The sequence below is a fragment of the Solanum tuberosum genome, unplaced genomic scaffold (assembly GCF_000226075.1).
Source record: "Solanum tuberosum cultivar DM 1-3 516 R44 unplaced genomic scaffold, SolTub_3.0 scf00147, whole genome shotgun sequence".
NCBI lineage: Eukaryota > Viridiplantae > Streptophyta > Magnoliopsida > Solanales > Solanaceae > Solanum > Solanum tuberosum.
This window is the reverse complement of record NW_006239070.1, coordinates 409,444-421,666: the sequence shown is the minus strand read 5'-3', so window position 1 is coordinate 421,666 and position 12,223 is coordinate 409,444. Positions and strand designations below refer to the sequence as shown.

General features: G+C 34.9%; 1 protein-coding gene across 1 annotated transcript; it reads left to right on the top strand.

The window, feature by feature from the left end:
* The first annotated feature begins 789 nt into the window (after positions 1-789).
* Positions 790-11,334, top strand: LOC102600269 (serine/threonine-protein kinase BLUS1-like). Its single transcript, XM_006352149.2, has 22 exons — positions 790-1,055; positions 3,664-3,918; positions 4,007-4,131; positions 4,229-4,273; positions 4,508-4,589; positions 4,989-5,057; positions 5,186-5,356; positions 5,434-5,499; positions 6,017-6,085; positions 6,191-6,262; positions 6,448-6,509; positions 7,120-7,398; positions 7,897-8,027; positions 8,161-8,255; positions 8,398-8,457; positions 8,596-8,697; positions 8,868-8,919; positions 9,024-9,076; positions 10,128-10,192; positions 10,284-10,335; positions 10,581-10,692; positions 10,782-11,334. Exons 1-21 carry the CDS (start codon positions 891-893, stop codon positions 10,647-10,649), a joined length of 2,139 nt encoding a protein of 712 aa, XP_006352211.1. The 5' UTR covers positions 790-890; the 3' UTR covers positions 10,650-10,692; positions 10,782-11,334.
* Positions 11,335-12,223: the final 889 nt, after the last annotated feature.

Here is a 12,223-nt window from a genome sequence, read left to right as displayed (position 1 = left end):
TGTTAGACATTATTCGTAAGCTTCTTTACGACTTCAATTGGACAAAGGAAAAGCCTTCCTAATATTTCGCTCAGTTCGATATTTATATTAAAATTTGATTAAATTTGAATTGGATACTGTAAACCTAATTTTGGTAGTGATTAAATTTGAATTGGATAGTATAAACCCAATTTTGGTAGTGATGCTTGCAGCGTTTTTTTTTCCATTCCTAGAAAGGAATCTCAACCATTTCATCACAATCCAATATATCAGATTTATGTCAAATCTTTTGAAAGTATAGAACATATAAATTCTATTTGTTCTTTAAATAGATAGATTTAGTAAATTAATTAGTCTTTCTTTTTATTTTTTTTTCTGTAAAAGACATGAATAACAATTTATTTTTTTATATAAAAAATATCTATCAACAAGAAACTTTTTAAAAAAAATATCGACAGCTTTTGGTGGAGTGTCACTCAAAAAAATAAAAACAAAAATAATTTATCTATTTTTTCTTGGACAAAACAATATCCAGAGTCATAATCAATCATCACACGCTAAAATGCATGTCTCCACGTCAGCATAAGTACCCGGATCCGTATTCGTATTTGTACCCTCAGCACGGGTCGCCACGTCATCATCACCAGTACTCCATACCCGTATTCGTACTGTACCCATCGTACGGGTTTCCACGTCAGCACACATGCAGTAAAAAGTCCGATCCGACCCAATAACCCATAACCCGTGCGTCTTCCTCCGCTTCCATGGCCGTCAACCGATAATACGTAAAAATTGAAATAAATATTATTTCTGAATAATATCGAACCAAAGCTAATAATTTCGTTTACAAAACAGTTCATCAAGTGAGAGAACTCAAACTGGTTTTCCGATCAGAGTTTCCTGGTTTACCGATGTCCGGCGGTCCGAGAAGTTACTCGGTCAATCCGAGCGATTACAAGCTTCTAGAAGAAGTTGGATATGGAGCAAGTGCGACTGTGTATAGAACGATCTATATACCTTCTAATGAAGTTGTAGCAGTCAAGTGCTTGGATCTCGATCGCTGTAACAGCAATCTGGTTTGTTCTTATCTCTTTAAACAGTGGATTTTGAGGTTATTAAACAAAAAAATTAGATGTGATTATGTTATTTATGTTGAATTGAGTTTGAATGCGACTTGACTTGACTTGATTTGACTTCGAGGTGGATGTAGTTTATTACAGTAGGTAGAATCGATCTCACTCCTCGAAGCTCGGATCATTAAAATAGAAAAAATTCAGAAAGTAATCGAGTCTCTGTATGGTGGATCTGCCTCTGAATTGGTTTTCATTTAGTTGATGTTTTACTATATGATTTTGTGTAGATACGGATAAGTATTTAGGGGTGGATTGGGTTGCAACTTGGTGTACTGAGATCATAGAGTTGAATGAAGGCTTTGTTCTTTTTTGATTTGGGGGAAATGAGGGCTAGAAGTTTTCAGTATTGAATTATGGTTTGCTTCTTAGCTTTTGCTAGAAAAGGGGATCAACTTTGTAGTGTGTCATTTTTATAGTTTGCAAGCGCGTAAGTAACAAGCTTCATTTCCTAAAGAGTTCCAAGTGCAAACTGTTAGTTGAATCATGAAATTTTGCATGGGTGTAGTTGTCATATTAACTCATGTGCTGGCATAGATCTGCTTTGGGAATAGTATACAAAATGTACTACAACCACAACTTTTGGGGGAATACGACATAGTTTGAAAGATAGTTTATTTAAATAGTTCATATCTGAAGTGGTTGGAGCTGCTAATGATGTTATCTATTTTTCTCTTGAAATCCTTTGGAAGATTCAGGTTTACTATGCCTATCTGAGTAACATTAACTTTAATCTCCAATGTTATCTTCGAGGGCACTTGGAAAGAACAACTATTATTTTCAATGAATCCTCTAGTGTAATACAATTTGTTTTTCTTTCTGTAAAGATGTCTTAGACAATAATCTCTTTGGAATTAGCCTTTGGTCTTCAAGGACGAAATTTTCAAGCATTATAGAAGTTAGCTATAGAATTGACATCTTCAATAAAGAATCCCGTGCTATAAAATGTCATTATAAGTAATAGAAATTCCCATGTTTTGACATGACTAGGTTAAAAATGATCACATAGAGATCTTCACCAGCTTCATTTTGTCCTCCAATTTTAGCACAAGTCACACATAAAAAAAATTAAATCCAAACAAGAGAATCCCTCCCAATAAATTTTATCGAGTCTATCTGTAATAAAATATACCACCATTGAGGAAAAAAATAAAATTGGGCCTGCTCGTGATTTTTATTTAGCTTGGATGCATGGAAGAGATGACATTTGCATTAGTTCTAAATGATCCATTCGAGAGTTTCCATCGGTTGGACCAAGATTCCTCATAAACTTAAGGTATTAATCGGGTTAGAATATCTGCAAAATCCATTTTCCAGTTTCAACTTCACAATATCATTACATGAATACTTGATTCTTTATTTCATGTTACAGTTTGTAGGTTCTTTACATAGATAGTCAGGGTTTACTTTGTTTTCTTGGGATGTATTCAGGCAAAATCTGTGTGCTATTATGTTTGTAGTAATACTTACAATTTCAAGAAAAGAAAAATATACTTGATCCTCTTTATGATATATTTCTAGTTTGATTCTATCTACGCTACTTTCGATGTTCACATTTGGACTCTTATCCATAATAATGGAACTACAGTTGGACCTCCTCCATGTGACACTTCAAGCAATTGCTTGGTACGAAAGTGCCAAAGGGTATGCCCTTGTTACACTTGGACAGTAGTTTCCTGCAAAATTTCTGTTGGTGGTATCACTGTTTATATGTATGCATTAACTTGATCCATGATTTCTCTTATTCTTTTCTTGTTTTGGGTGGGGAAGGTTGGATATGTGCGTGTTACAGAGTACTTCTGTGTTTATGAAAAATATTGGAGTTGTTGGTTATCTTAGTTGGACAATGCTTTCAAACCTCTATCTTAAAGACAGAATCTGGAAACTAACTCCAACTGGGCTAACTAACCTTTTTTACAAGTTTATTAATTTAAAGTTAAAAAGAAGCTCTACTTGCAACTGCAGATAAAAAGTTCTAATGAGACTGGTTTGATGTATACTTTCATATGAAGATTTCCTTTCCATCATCTTAAGAAATAGGCTGCTTGATATATGTAGTATTTAATTTTAAACTTTTGCATTCCATGACACAACAACAGCCACATTTGTGCCTCTCGATTCTTGATCCCCTCCCCCTACCAAAAAGAAAGAGAAGATTGTCAGATTTTCTATAAGTTGAGGCATTATACTTTTCATTGACTTTTGGTTCTTTGTTGTTGCACACCCTTTTTGCTTTTCATGTACTGACTGAAAAACCAATTTTGGAAAACACACCATTTTGCCTTTTTGAGTAAACACTGCAAAGGAAGACTTCTTATGGTATGTAGTTAAGGTGTCATGTTAAAGCAATCCCTTTTTGCTTTTCATTTACTGACTGAAAAACCAATTTTGGAAAACACACCATTTTGCCTTTTTGAGTAAACACTGCAAAGGAAGACTTCTTATGGTTTGTAGTTAAGGTGTCATGCTAAAGCAATCTCGTAAAATTACAATTTTATTTGTGTACAGTCTTGTTTCTATATGTTTTTTGAAAACAAATTATACTTTTTCGCAGGATGATATTCGTAGGGAAGCTCAAACAATGAGTTTAATTGGCCATCCAAATTTAATAAAAGCATTTTGTTCATTCGTTGTTGATCACTACCTTTGGGTGGTGATGCCCTTCATGGCTGAAGGTTCTTGTCTGCACCTCATGAAGATATCATATCCAGATGGATTTGAGGAGGCTGTTATTGGTTCTATCTTGAAAGAAACTCTTAAGGCTCTGGAATATCTCCATTCACATGGGCACATTCATCGAGATGTTAAGGTTTTTATTATAACTAATGTTTCCTCCTGATGCTGATTCCTCAACTGGTGATATTGTGCTTGTTTTCTGACATTTGGTGTCACTCCAGGCTGGGAATATATTGCTGGACACTAATGGGGTAGTAAAGCTCGCTGACTTTGGTGTCTCTGCATGCATGTTTGACAGTGGTGACAGGCAGCGCTCTAGGAATACCTTTACAGGAACTCCGTGCTGGTGAGTGTATAAGCATCTTACTGATTGATTCTCCGTCCATCTTTGTTTCTTTGAATGTCTTTTGTTTTTCTCATTGTTGTTTCAACTGAGTTTGTAGGATGGCACCAGAAGTTTTGCAGCCTGGAACTGGATATGATTTCAAGTGAGTTTTTTTGTCACTGTATAAACTTGGCGCACCACACACGTTTGCATACCTTGTTAAGATGTGATATTGAACTTTGATTAAAATATACATTTTGTTCGACCAAGTAAAACATTTGTGTGGATATGTCTACCAAAATATTTATCTATTTATGGTTTCAGAGCATTTCTGATAGTTACCAGAAGGACTGCTTTAATTTTTGAGAGGCATGATTTTTTCATCATCCATCTACAGGGCTGACATTTGGTCATTTGGAATAACTGCCTTAGAGCTGGCTCATGGTCATGCACCATTTTCGAAGTACCCTCCAATGAAGGTATATAGTCATTTTCAAGAGTGTTCAAGAATAATAATTTAGCTATATGGTGGATAATATGGAAGGAAAGGAACTATTTTGAGCACACTAGCAGTCCTATTCAGAAAATCAGGATGAATTGTCTTAGTCTCATCTATTTTTGGTGTAAAGAAACATGTGGGGGAAGATAGGAGAACTGGTACATTTAATAGGAAAAGTGTAAGCTTTTTTTGGGGTGGAAGGTGTAAGTTTTTTGTTAGGTGCCCCCTTATACTTTTGTTTGTAAAGATCACAACTCAGCCTCTTTTGTAGCTGAGTTTTACTGTTAATACAAGTTGTTATCAATTTCAAATAAATAATTTAGCGATATGCTTGTATATGTGTTAACTGAACTTAGAGACCTTGGTTCTCCTGTGATAGGTTCTGCTGATGACCATAAACAGTGCTCCTCCTGGACTTGATTATGACCGTGATAAGAAATTCTCAAAGGTAGTCTTTTTAGTTTGCACTGGTTGATTTAGATGCTGGATATATTTTGATGATCTTGCTCTAGAGTATGGTTCAATGCTTTTGTTCTTTTCATGTATGAAATCCAAAACTTTTTGATTCTTTAACAGTCTTTCAAGGAAATGGTTGCCATGTGCTTGGTGAAAGATCAAACTAAAAGGCCAACTGCTGAAAAATTGTTGAAGCACATTTTTTTCAAAAAAGTTAAGCCTCCAGAGCTTTCTGTAAAGAAACTGTTTGCCGACTTACCATCGCTAGGGAGTCGAGTAAAAATGCTCCAGGTATCTCATAATAGGTCTGTTCTATGGTTTTTTCCTGCTTAGCATCGTTTAACTTTTCCTTGACGAAACTACTGCAGCTTAAAGATGCTGCACAACTAGCCTCGAAGAAAATGCCTTCATCCGAGCAAGAAGCAATATCACAGGTTTGAAGCAATTTATTTTTTCTGTGGAACTGTTTCAGGAAATTGTTGATTGATGGCATTTTGTTGTGCATGTTGTTCTCAACATCCCAAAAAGGGGAGATCTGCTACTATGCTGCTCTCTTTGTAAAGCTCTGCTGAAGCTTTTCTTTTGGTACTTTTCTGCATTTTAAGCTAGACCATCTTCAGTTTCTTGTGTTTATACTACACTTGATTTTAGCCAAAAGGCCGAGAAAGGGACTCTTCAGTTCCCTGCATATATTTGTTGTCTGAAGCTTAATTTCTGTTCTTTTGCTATATGTTCTTGGCTGAAATGTTTGCATACGCATATTCTGCCTAAGCTTGGGGAGATCCTTGACATAATTAGCAAAGAAATTTTCCTTTTGGGGTGGTTTGCTTCTGTCTACTAGCAATTTTAGCTTATAATTTCTCTACCAGTGGCACCTAAAATTGAATATAAACAGGATGGTTGACTCCTTTGATATTTGTTCTGTTCTAATATCTTGTATGCTCTTGACAGAGTGAATACCAACGAGGTGTTAGTGCCTGGAACTTTGATCTGGAGGATTTGAAGTTTCAAGCTTCAATGGTATGTTCGTGAAAATGCATCTATAAAGTGATAAAAATAATTTCAACTTGTTCTTTGTGTCTTTCCTGAACTCAAAAAAGGCGGACTTCGCTTTCACTGTGGCAGGTGCAAGATGATGACGAAATACCTGAGATTAGGGAAGAGGATGAAAGCATAAAATCTTATATGAACTACAAGGTGCTAAGCAATGTTAGTTTTATGCAGTTTTGAGATTATTATTTTTTATCTTGTAATAAAATAAAACTTTTGAGCTATATTCTCAAGTTATTCATCTGCAATAAATAATAATACATCCTTGGATTTTTAAAAATCTAATTTTGCTCCTAGTATCTCCGGGCATGAGAATGTTTGTATATTTGCAGGAGAATTCAGTTTCTGCTCTAAATGCTGGAAAATCATCCTTAAAACAAGATATCATTTCCAGGTATATATGAAACTATTTCTTTTCAGCGACTGTAGAAAGTACCCTTGTATCTATTCCATGTTACCTAGTTAGGCAGGGAAAAAGAATTATGAGTCAGCCTTAGTTCCTGAAATATTTGTAGGGTTAATTAGAAATGAGGAAATCTGATCATGGTTTGAACGTCAAGTATTAATGAGCTTGAGTTTTTTAAGATTAACAAAGTGAACTATGAGTCAGTCACTTGTGATTTACAGATCATAGAAGAAATACCAAGTTAATTTCTGATGTTTTTGTAGCATTAATTAGCAGTGAGGAAATCTGATCATGGTTTGAATGTCAAGTATTAATGAGCTCGAGTTCTTTAAGCTTAATAAAGTGAGAACCCATAAATGATGTGTGTTTTCACTAAAAGTTTGTTCTAAGGGTTCATAGCTTTTACTGTTGACAATAATCAATTTTCTCAAAGGTAGCATAAGTATGTCTGTCTCCAGGAGAAAATATAAAAAAGGTTTTGTCATCAACATCAAATATGATAGATTGGGTATCATATGAGAAACACTACCATTATTTTATATATCATCATCAGTATTGTCATGTCAATAAATTTTTATTGAAATTTTTCTGTTTCCAGTGAGCAAGGAAGTGTTGGTGAAGTGACATTAGCTGAATGCCAGAGAAAGAAGGGAGAAGACTTGGAATGTATTAAACTGGATTCGGACCATCAGGAGGAAGGTGGACTGAAGAAGAATTCATCAAAAACAGAGCTGCCACCCCTTACCTCAGACAAAGACGCAGTGCAAGCCAAAAGTAAATGTCAAACAGCAAAAACTTGTCGAAGTCAGAGTGGACCACTTATGCCAGGTGTTGAGCTAAGTCATTCGGCATCAGAAAGATCTGCCAACTTCGAAAGGTCTTATACTGTTTGTTTAATCTACTGTATCATGTGTTTCACCAACACAATTTTGAATCTGATGATTCTGGAGCAAAGAGTCGTTACTATCAGTTCATGTAATCAGCTGTTATGCCGAAAGAAATTTATCAAAATTACCTTGTGCCTGAAGCTTTCCGAACCATAAGCTCGAAATTGGTCTTTTTACCATCTTTCTTGTCAGTTACCCATTTCTTTATCAGATTATTACTCCATTTATGTTGAAGAAACAAAAAGAATACCAACAGATAAAGAATTCTCTCAGTCTATGTTTAGCGCTTTGGTAACTTCTTAACGAGGCTAATCTTGAGACTGGGGATTAGTTCAATAGGATGTTGTCTGTTGTGTTTACTCATTGGTTTGTCAGTTTGTGCATAGCGAAGTATTATAAATTGTTAATTTTAGATGCTTTTTTTGCACTTTTGCTACATGTTATCTAAATGAGAACTTTGCCTCATGTAACTTGTGCTTCTGCAACAGAAGTAAGATTGAAAACCAACAAGCAGAAAAAGCTCATCAAGTACGAAGGGCACCCAGCTTTAGTGGACCTCTAATGCTTCCAAACAGAGCTTCAGCAAATAGTAAATCAGCCCCAATTAACTCATCTGGTGGTATTAATGCATTCCACACAAGTTTTTTTCCTAAAATTGTTTTATTGTGTACTGTAGGGATAGTCTTTGTCCAGTCACATGTCAACTGAAGCTGGACTTTGCTTGATGCTAATATTTATTATTTTCTCTCCAGGATTCAAAGATTCTTCAGATGACAAGTCCACGGCCAACTTGGTTCAAATAAAAGGGAGGTTTTCTGTGACATCAGAAAATGTAGATCTTGTAAAGGTATGACATTTCTGTTAAAACAATATGTAATAGTTCCTCTGCAATTTTCTCATGTAAGCTGTGTAGTGTTGCCTTATATATTTTAACATAAGACAATCTACATCCTGTACTATCTTTGACATAAGATCCATGTGATCTCCAGGGGTCACAATTGAGGAAGACTGCTAGTGTTGGAGACTGGATAATGGAATCTAAACTGATGGTTTGTGAATTGGTCCTTTCTTTGAAATCCACGGCTAAGTGATATGAGAAAATAAAAAACTTCTTAAACAAGTTAAAACAAAATAGAAGAAGAAAAATTAATGGATCTAATGGTAGGATATTGCTCATCAATTTTCAGCCTCCCAGTCGAATACCAAAAGAGCTTGGCCTTGATAATATTCCTGCCTCAGTTCTGATGCCTCATCTACAAAATCTTTTTCAACAGACTTCAATCCAACAGGTAACGTTTCAAGTTTATGGTAGGAATATAAGACTACTTCCTCAGTATGCCTTCCTTTCCTAATAAAAAAAGCAGAAGAATAAGAAGTCTCTTGTCCATTTTTTTAATACTCTTTATTTCTACTTATTGAACAGAGATCTCTTTTTATTTCTACTGTTTTCTATTACTAGGATCTAATTGTGAATCTGTTGAGTAGCTTGCAACCACCTGAGGCAGGAGATGGTGAGTAACCATCTAAAGATATGTCTAGTCTTATTGTGTAGAGAACACGTGTTCTAATGGTAATATGGTTTCTTCAATGCTCTGAATTTCTTGGTTTATCTCAGCTCCGCAACATGGAAAGTCATCTTCACAGTGTGTTGCAGAGAATAATGGAAGTGTAAGTACATATGTCAGCATTTTACAATATGCTTTTTCGGAAGAGTCTGTAGAAACTATATGCCCAAGCACTATCCAGTAGTTAGTTCTATAGCTAAAAACTTTGTTTTCTTGTATAATGAACTATGGATGTCTTATCTCATGCTTTTAAACTATACTCCTATGAATATACCCAAGGAGCATGCGCTCCTAAATCATTTGGATGAATTTCCTTGTACTCGCGACGTATACTATTCAAGGCAACGAACTGCCTGATACTTGGTCAGGTGCAACCTGTACTATCTTTCCCGCCCCTTTCATTTTATTAGAGTTGTTTTACCCATTTTTTATCTTTACCCTTTAAAAATATTTCTTTTGCATCCTAAACCCAACTAGATGTTTGCAACCAAATATAGTGCTCTGATTTCCTTCAATGATATCTAAATTGCTGGTTAAACAAGGAAGATAAAACTTTGGATTATTGGATAATCTGTTCACCATTTTATTGATTATAACTTTGGCTCAACTAATTAAATGTCTGCTTGTCATATGTCCAGTTTCTTTTAGTGAAATTCATACCACTCACAAATGAACTTCATATGTTAGACTGTCATTATTAGAAATGACAGAGAAGAGAAGACATTTTTATTAGTAATGACAATGCATTGCAGTACATAGTATAATGTATCATTTGACAAGTGGGTGTTCCGTTATCCAAACTTATCCGGGCATTTCTTTCCCCCCTTAGTTGTGATACCTCTGTGACCTATTACTCTATAGATTCTATCAGTAGGTGTTTGATTTTATCTTTTACCTGATTTTTATTTAGCCTTCACTCCATAAGCAACTAGAAAAGTAACTGACTTATTAGGTAACTGCTGCTGACAACTTTGTATGAACTTTAATCTCAATGCCTTGAAGTATTCATTTCAAGTACTATTGAAGTATTTCATTGTGTATAGCTCTGTACCTATTACTTAGATACGACCTAAACATTCCAGTTATTAAACCGTCTGTTTTCGGCTTTTCGCATTCATTTTCGTCAAGATTTCAGAGTTTCACCTATTTTGCAGGTTGATGCAGCTGTTTCTGAGAGGGAGCGCATGCTGCTGGTCAAAATATCTGAGCTTCAAGCTAGGTGAGCTAGCTGTGGACTCAGATCAACTTTGCTGTCATGCTTCTCTTTTATACAGACCTTTGATTAAACTGATCTTACGTCAATTATGCAGGATGAGTAGCTTGACGGATGAATTAACTACTGAAAAGCTTAAATACATGCAGGTAGAATACCTAATTGGTTTTTTTAATGCATATAGGTCATCTAACTTTTCTAATGGATTGAAAAATTTGAAAGAAACTATAAGAGAGAGACGACAAACTAAATTTTATCATGCTTAGCAGCAACTGTTTTTTCTCTCCACAAATTAAAAACAAAACAAAAATAAATAAATAGAAGTTGAAGGGAATATGAAGTAAAGCACAGAGATGCGTTCTCATTTCTTAACATAATTTTCTACTGCTGCCAGTTGCAACAGCGGCTAAATTCCATGTCAAGTCAGGGGGAAGATTGGGACAGGAGAGAATCTGAATCTTGATACTGAAAGATCTCCGTGAAGTATTAACAATGTGTATATTCAGGTTTCTGTTGATGTTTACTACTGCCTGAGTTTTAAATTCTTTAACCCAAGTTGAATACCCAACTCAGACACATTTGTTTGGTTGTGTAGATTGAGTTATATAGGACGGAGCAGAGTTCTATTTGTGTGGCTGGAAAAATCCATCGATGAATAGAAGCTGAATGTGGAATAATCCAGCTCCAACTGATGAAGTAAACAAGATCATCAGTTTGTAGAGAATTTCTTCATTTATTTGGTGAGTGCGAGCTGAAAACAAACAAGCCTTCTGTGCAGTCCATGTCTCCGAAGTTAATTTTTATTTATGCTGGAAAATACGATAGTACGGGGTTCCTCGCTCTTGATTGGCCTCCCCTAAGGTGGGGGCCGAGCTGCTGAGGGTTCTGGGGCGAAATCTACTTTGTTCTGGCCTAATTTATTTTTTATCTTGTAATTTGAATGCACCATTAAGCTGTAATTTTGTTCATATGTATACCTAATAATAACACCAACAGATACTTATAGTAGTCCCATTAAAAATCGTTTGTGGGAGTATCCAACCCATATTTTTGACCTTGTATTTTGCTTAGTACTGCACTTTTAAGATTATGTTGGGTAAAAATTATGTATCACACTTTTTTATCCATCTCAATTGTAACTTTGTAAATACTTCTAATGCTGTCGCCTGTCTGTCTTCATAGATGGGAGCACAAGTTTTTCGGTAGAAATATTGTCTAAGTTGAAATGTTCAATCGTCTTTTTATATTTTTAATAGAAATAATAACTCAAGGTGAGAAGAAGAGCATCTTGTTTTGTTTGGTAGAATATTGTTGCAATTGAACCAAGAACACTTGACATATGATGTTGCAAAGAAAAGAAAAGTTTGTACTATTGCATGTGAAAACGACGTAATGAACCTCTTAATTTTAACTGCAATAATATTTCTACTAAACAAAACAAGGTAATCTTTTTCTCACCTTCTCTCACATGGAGTTATTATTTCTAATAAATGTATAGAAAGGCGATTGAACATTTCATACATAATTGTGGATAAAAACAATATTGAAAAATAGGCAAAAGTTTGGGGCGAGGACCAAAATTGCATGAATATTACAAACATGAATGACTATTACCGCTCCATATGAAAACTCAATGATAACTTTAAGTCTTGACCAAAAATAAAAGATACTATTTTGAGTTTTTTCTTGTATGTATCTCCCTCTTTTATTTAGAAGGATATTTCAAAATCTATAATTTTTTGAAAATAATTTCAAGGGTAAATTTGTCATTCTAGTTAAAAAAAAAAAAACAGTTTATTAACACCTAAAATTGTTTCTCAGCACCCTAAGATTATGAGGTATTTAAGATCTGCATAATCCCAATGGTATTAAAAGTTAGAGATAACTCATGTTACAATTAGAAGTAAAACAAAATTCTGCAATCGTATCCAATTTGTTTTGGTCTACAAATATACATTTCTGTTTGTTTACATAATTTAAGGCTGTAATTTACTTTTTGTATCGCCTCATCAATGGCTAACTCCAGCGAAAAAACGG

Coding starts and splice junctions, on each gene's coding strand:
- LOC102600269 (XM_006352149.2), top strand. CDS start 891: ATGTCCGGCGGTCCGAGAAGTTACTCGGTCAATCCGAGCGATTACAAG. Junction 5,357..5,433: donor GTCGAGTAAAAATGCTCCAG/GTATCTCATAAT, acceptor AAACTACTGCAG/CTTAAAGATGCTGCACAACT. Junction 10,336..10,580: donor AAAAGCTTAAATACATGCAG/GTAGAATACCTA, acceptor TACTGCTGCCAG/TTGCAACAGCGGCTAAATTC.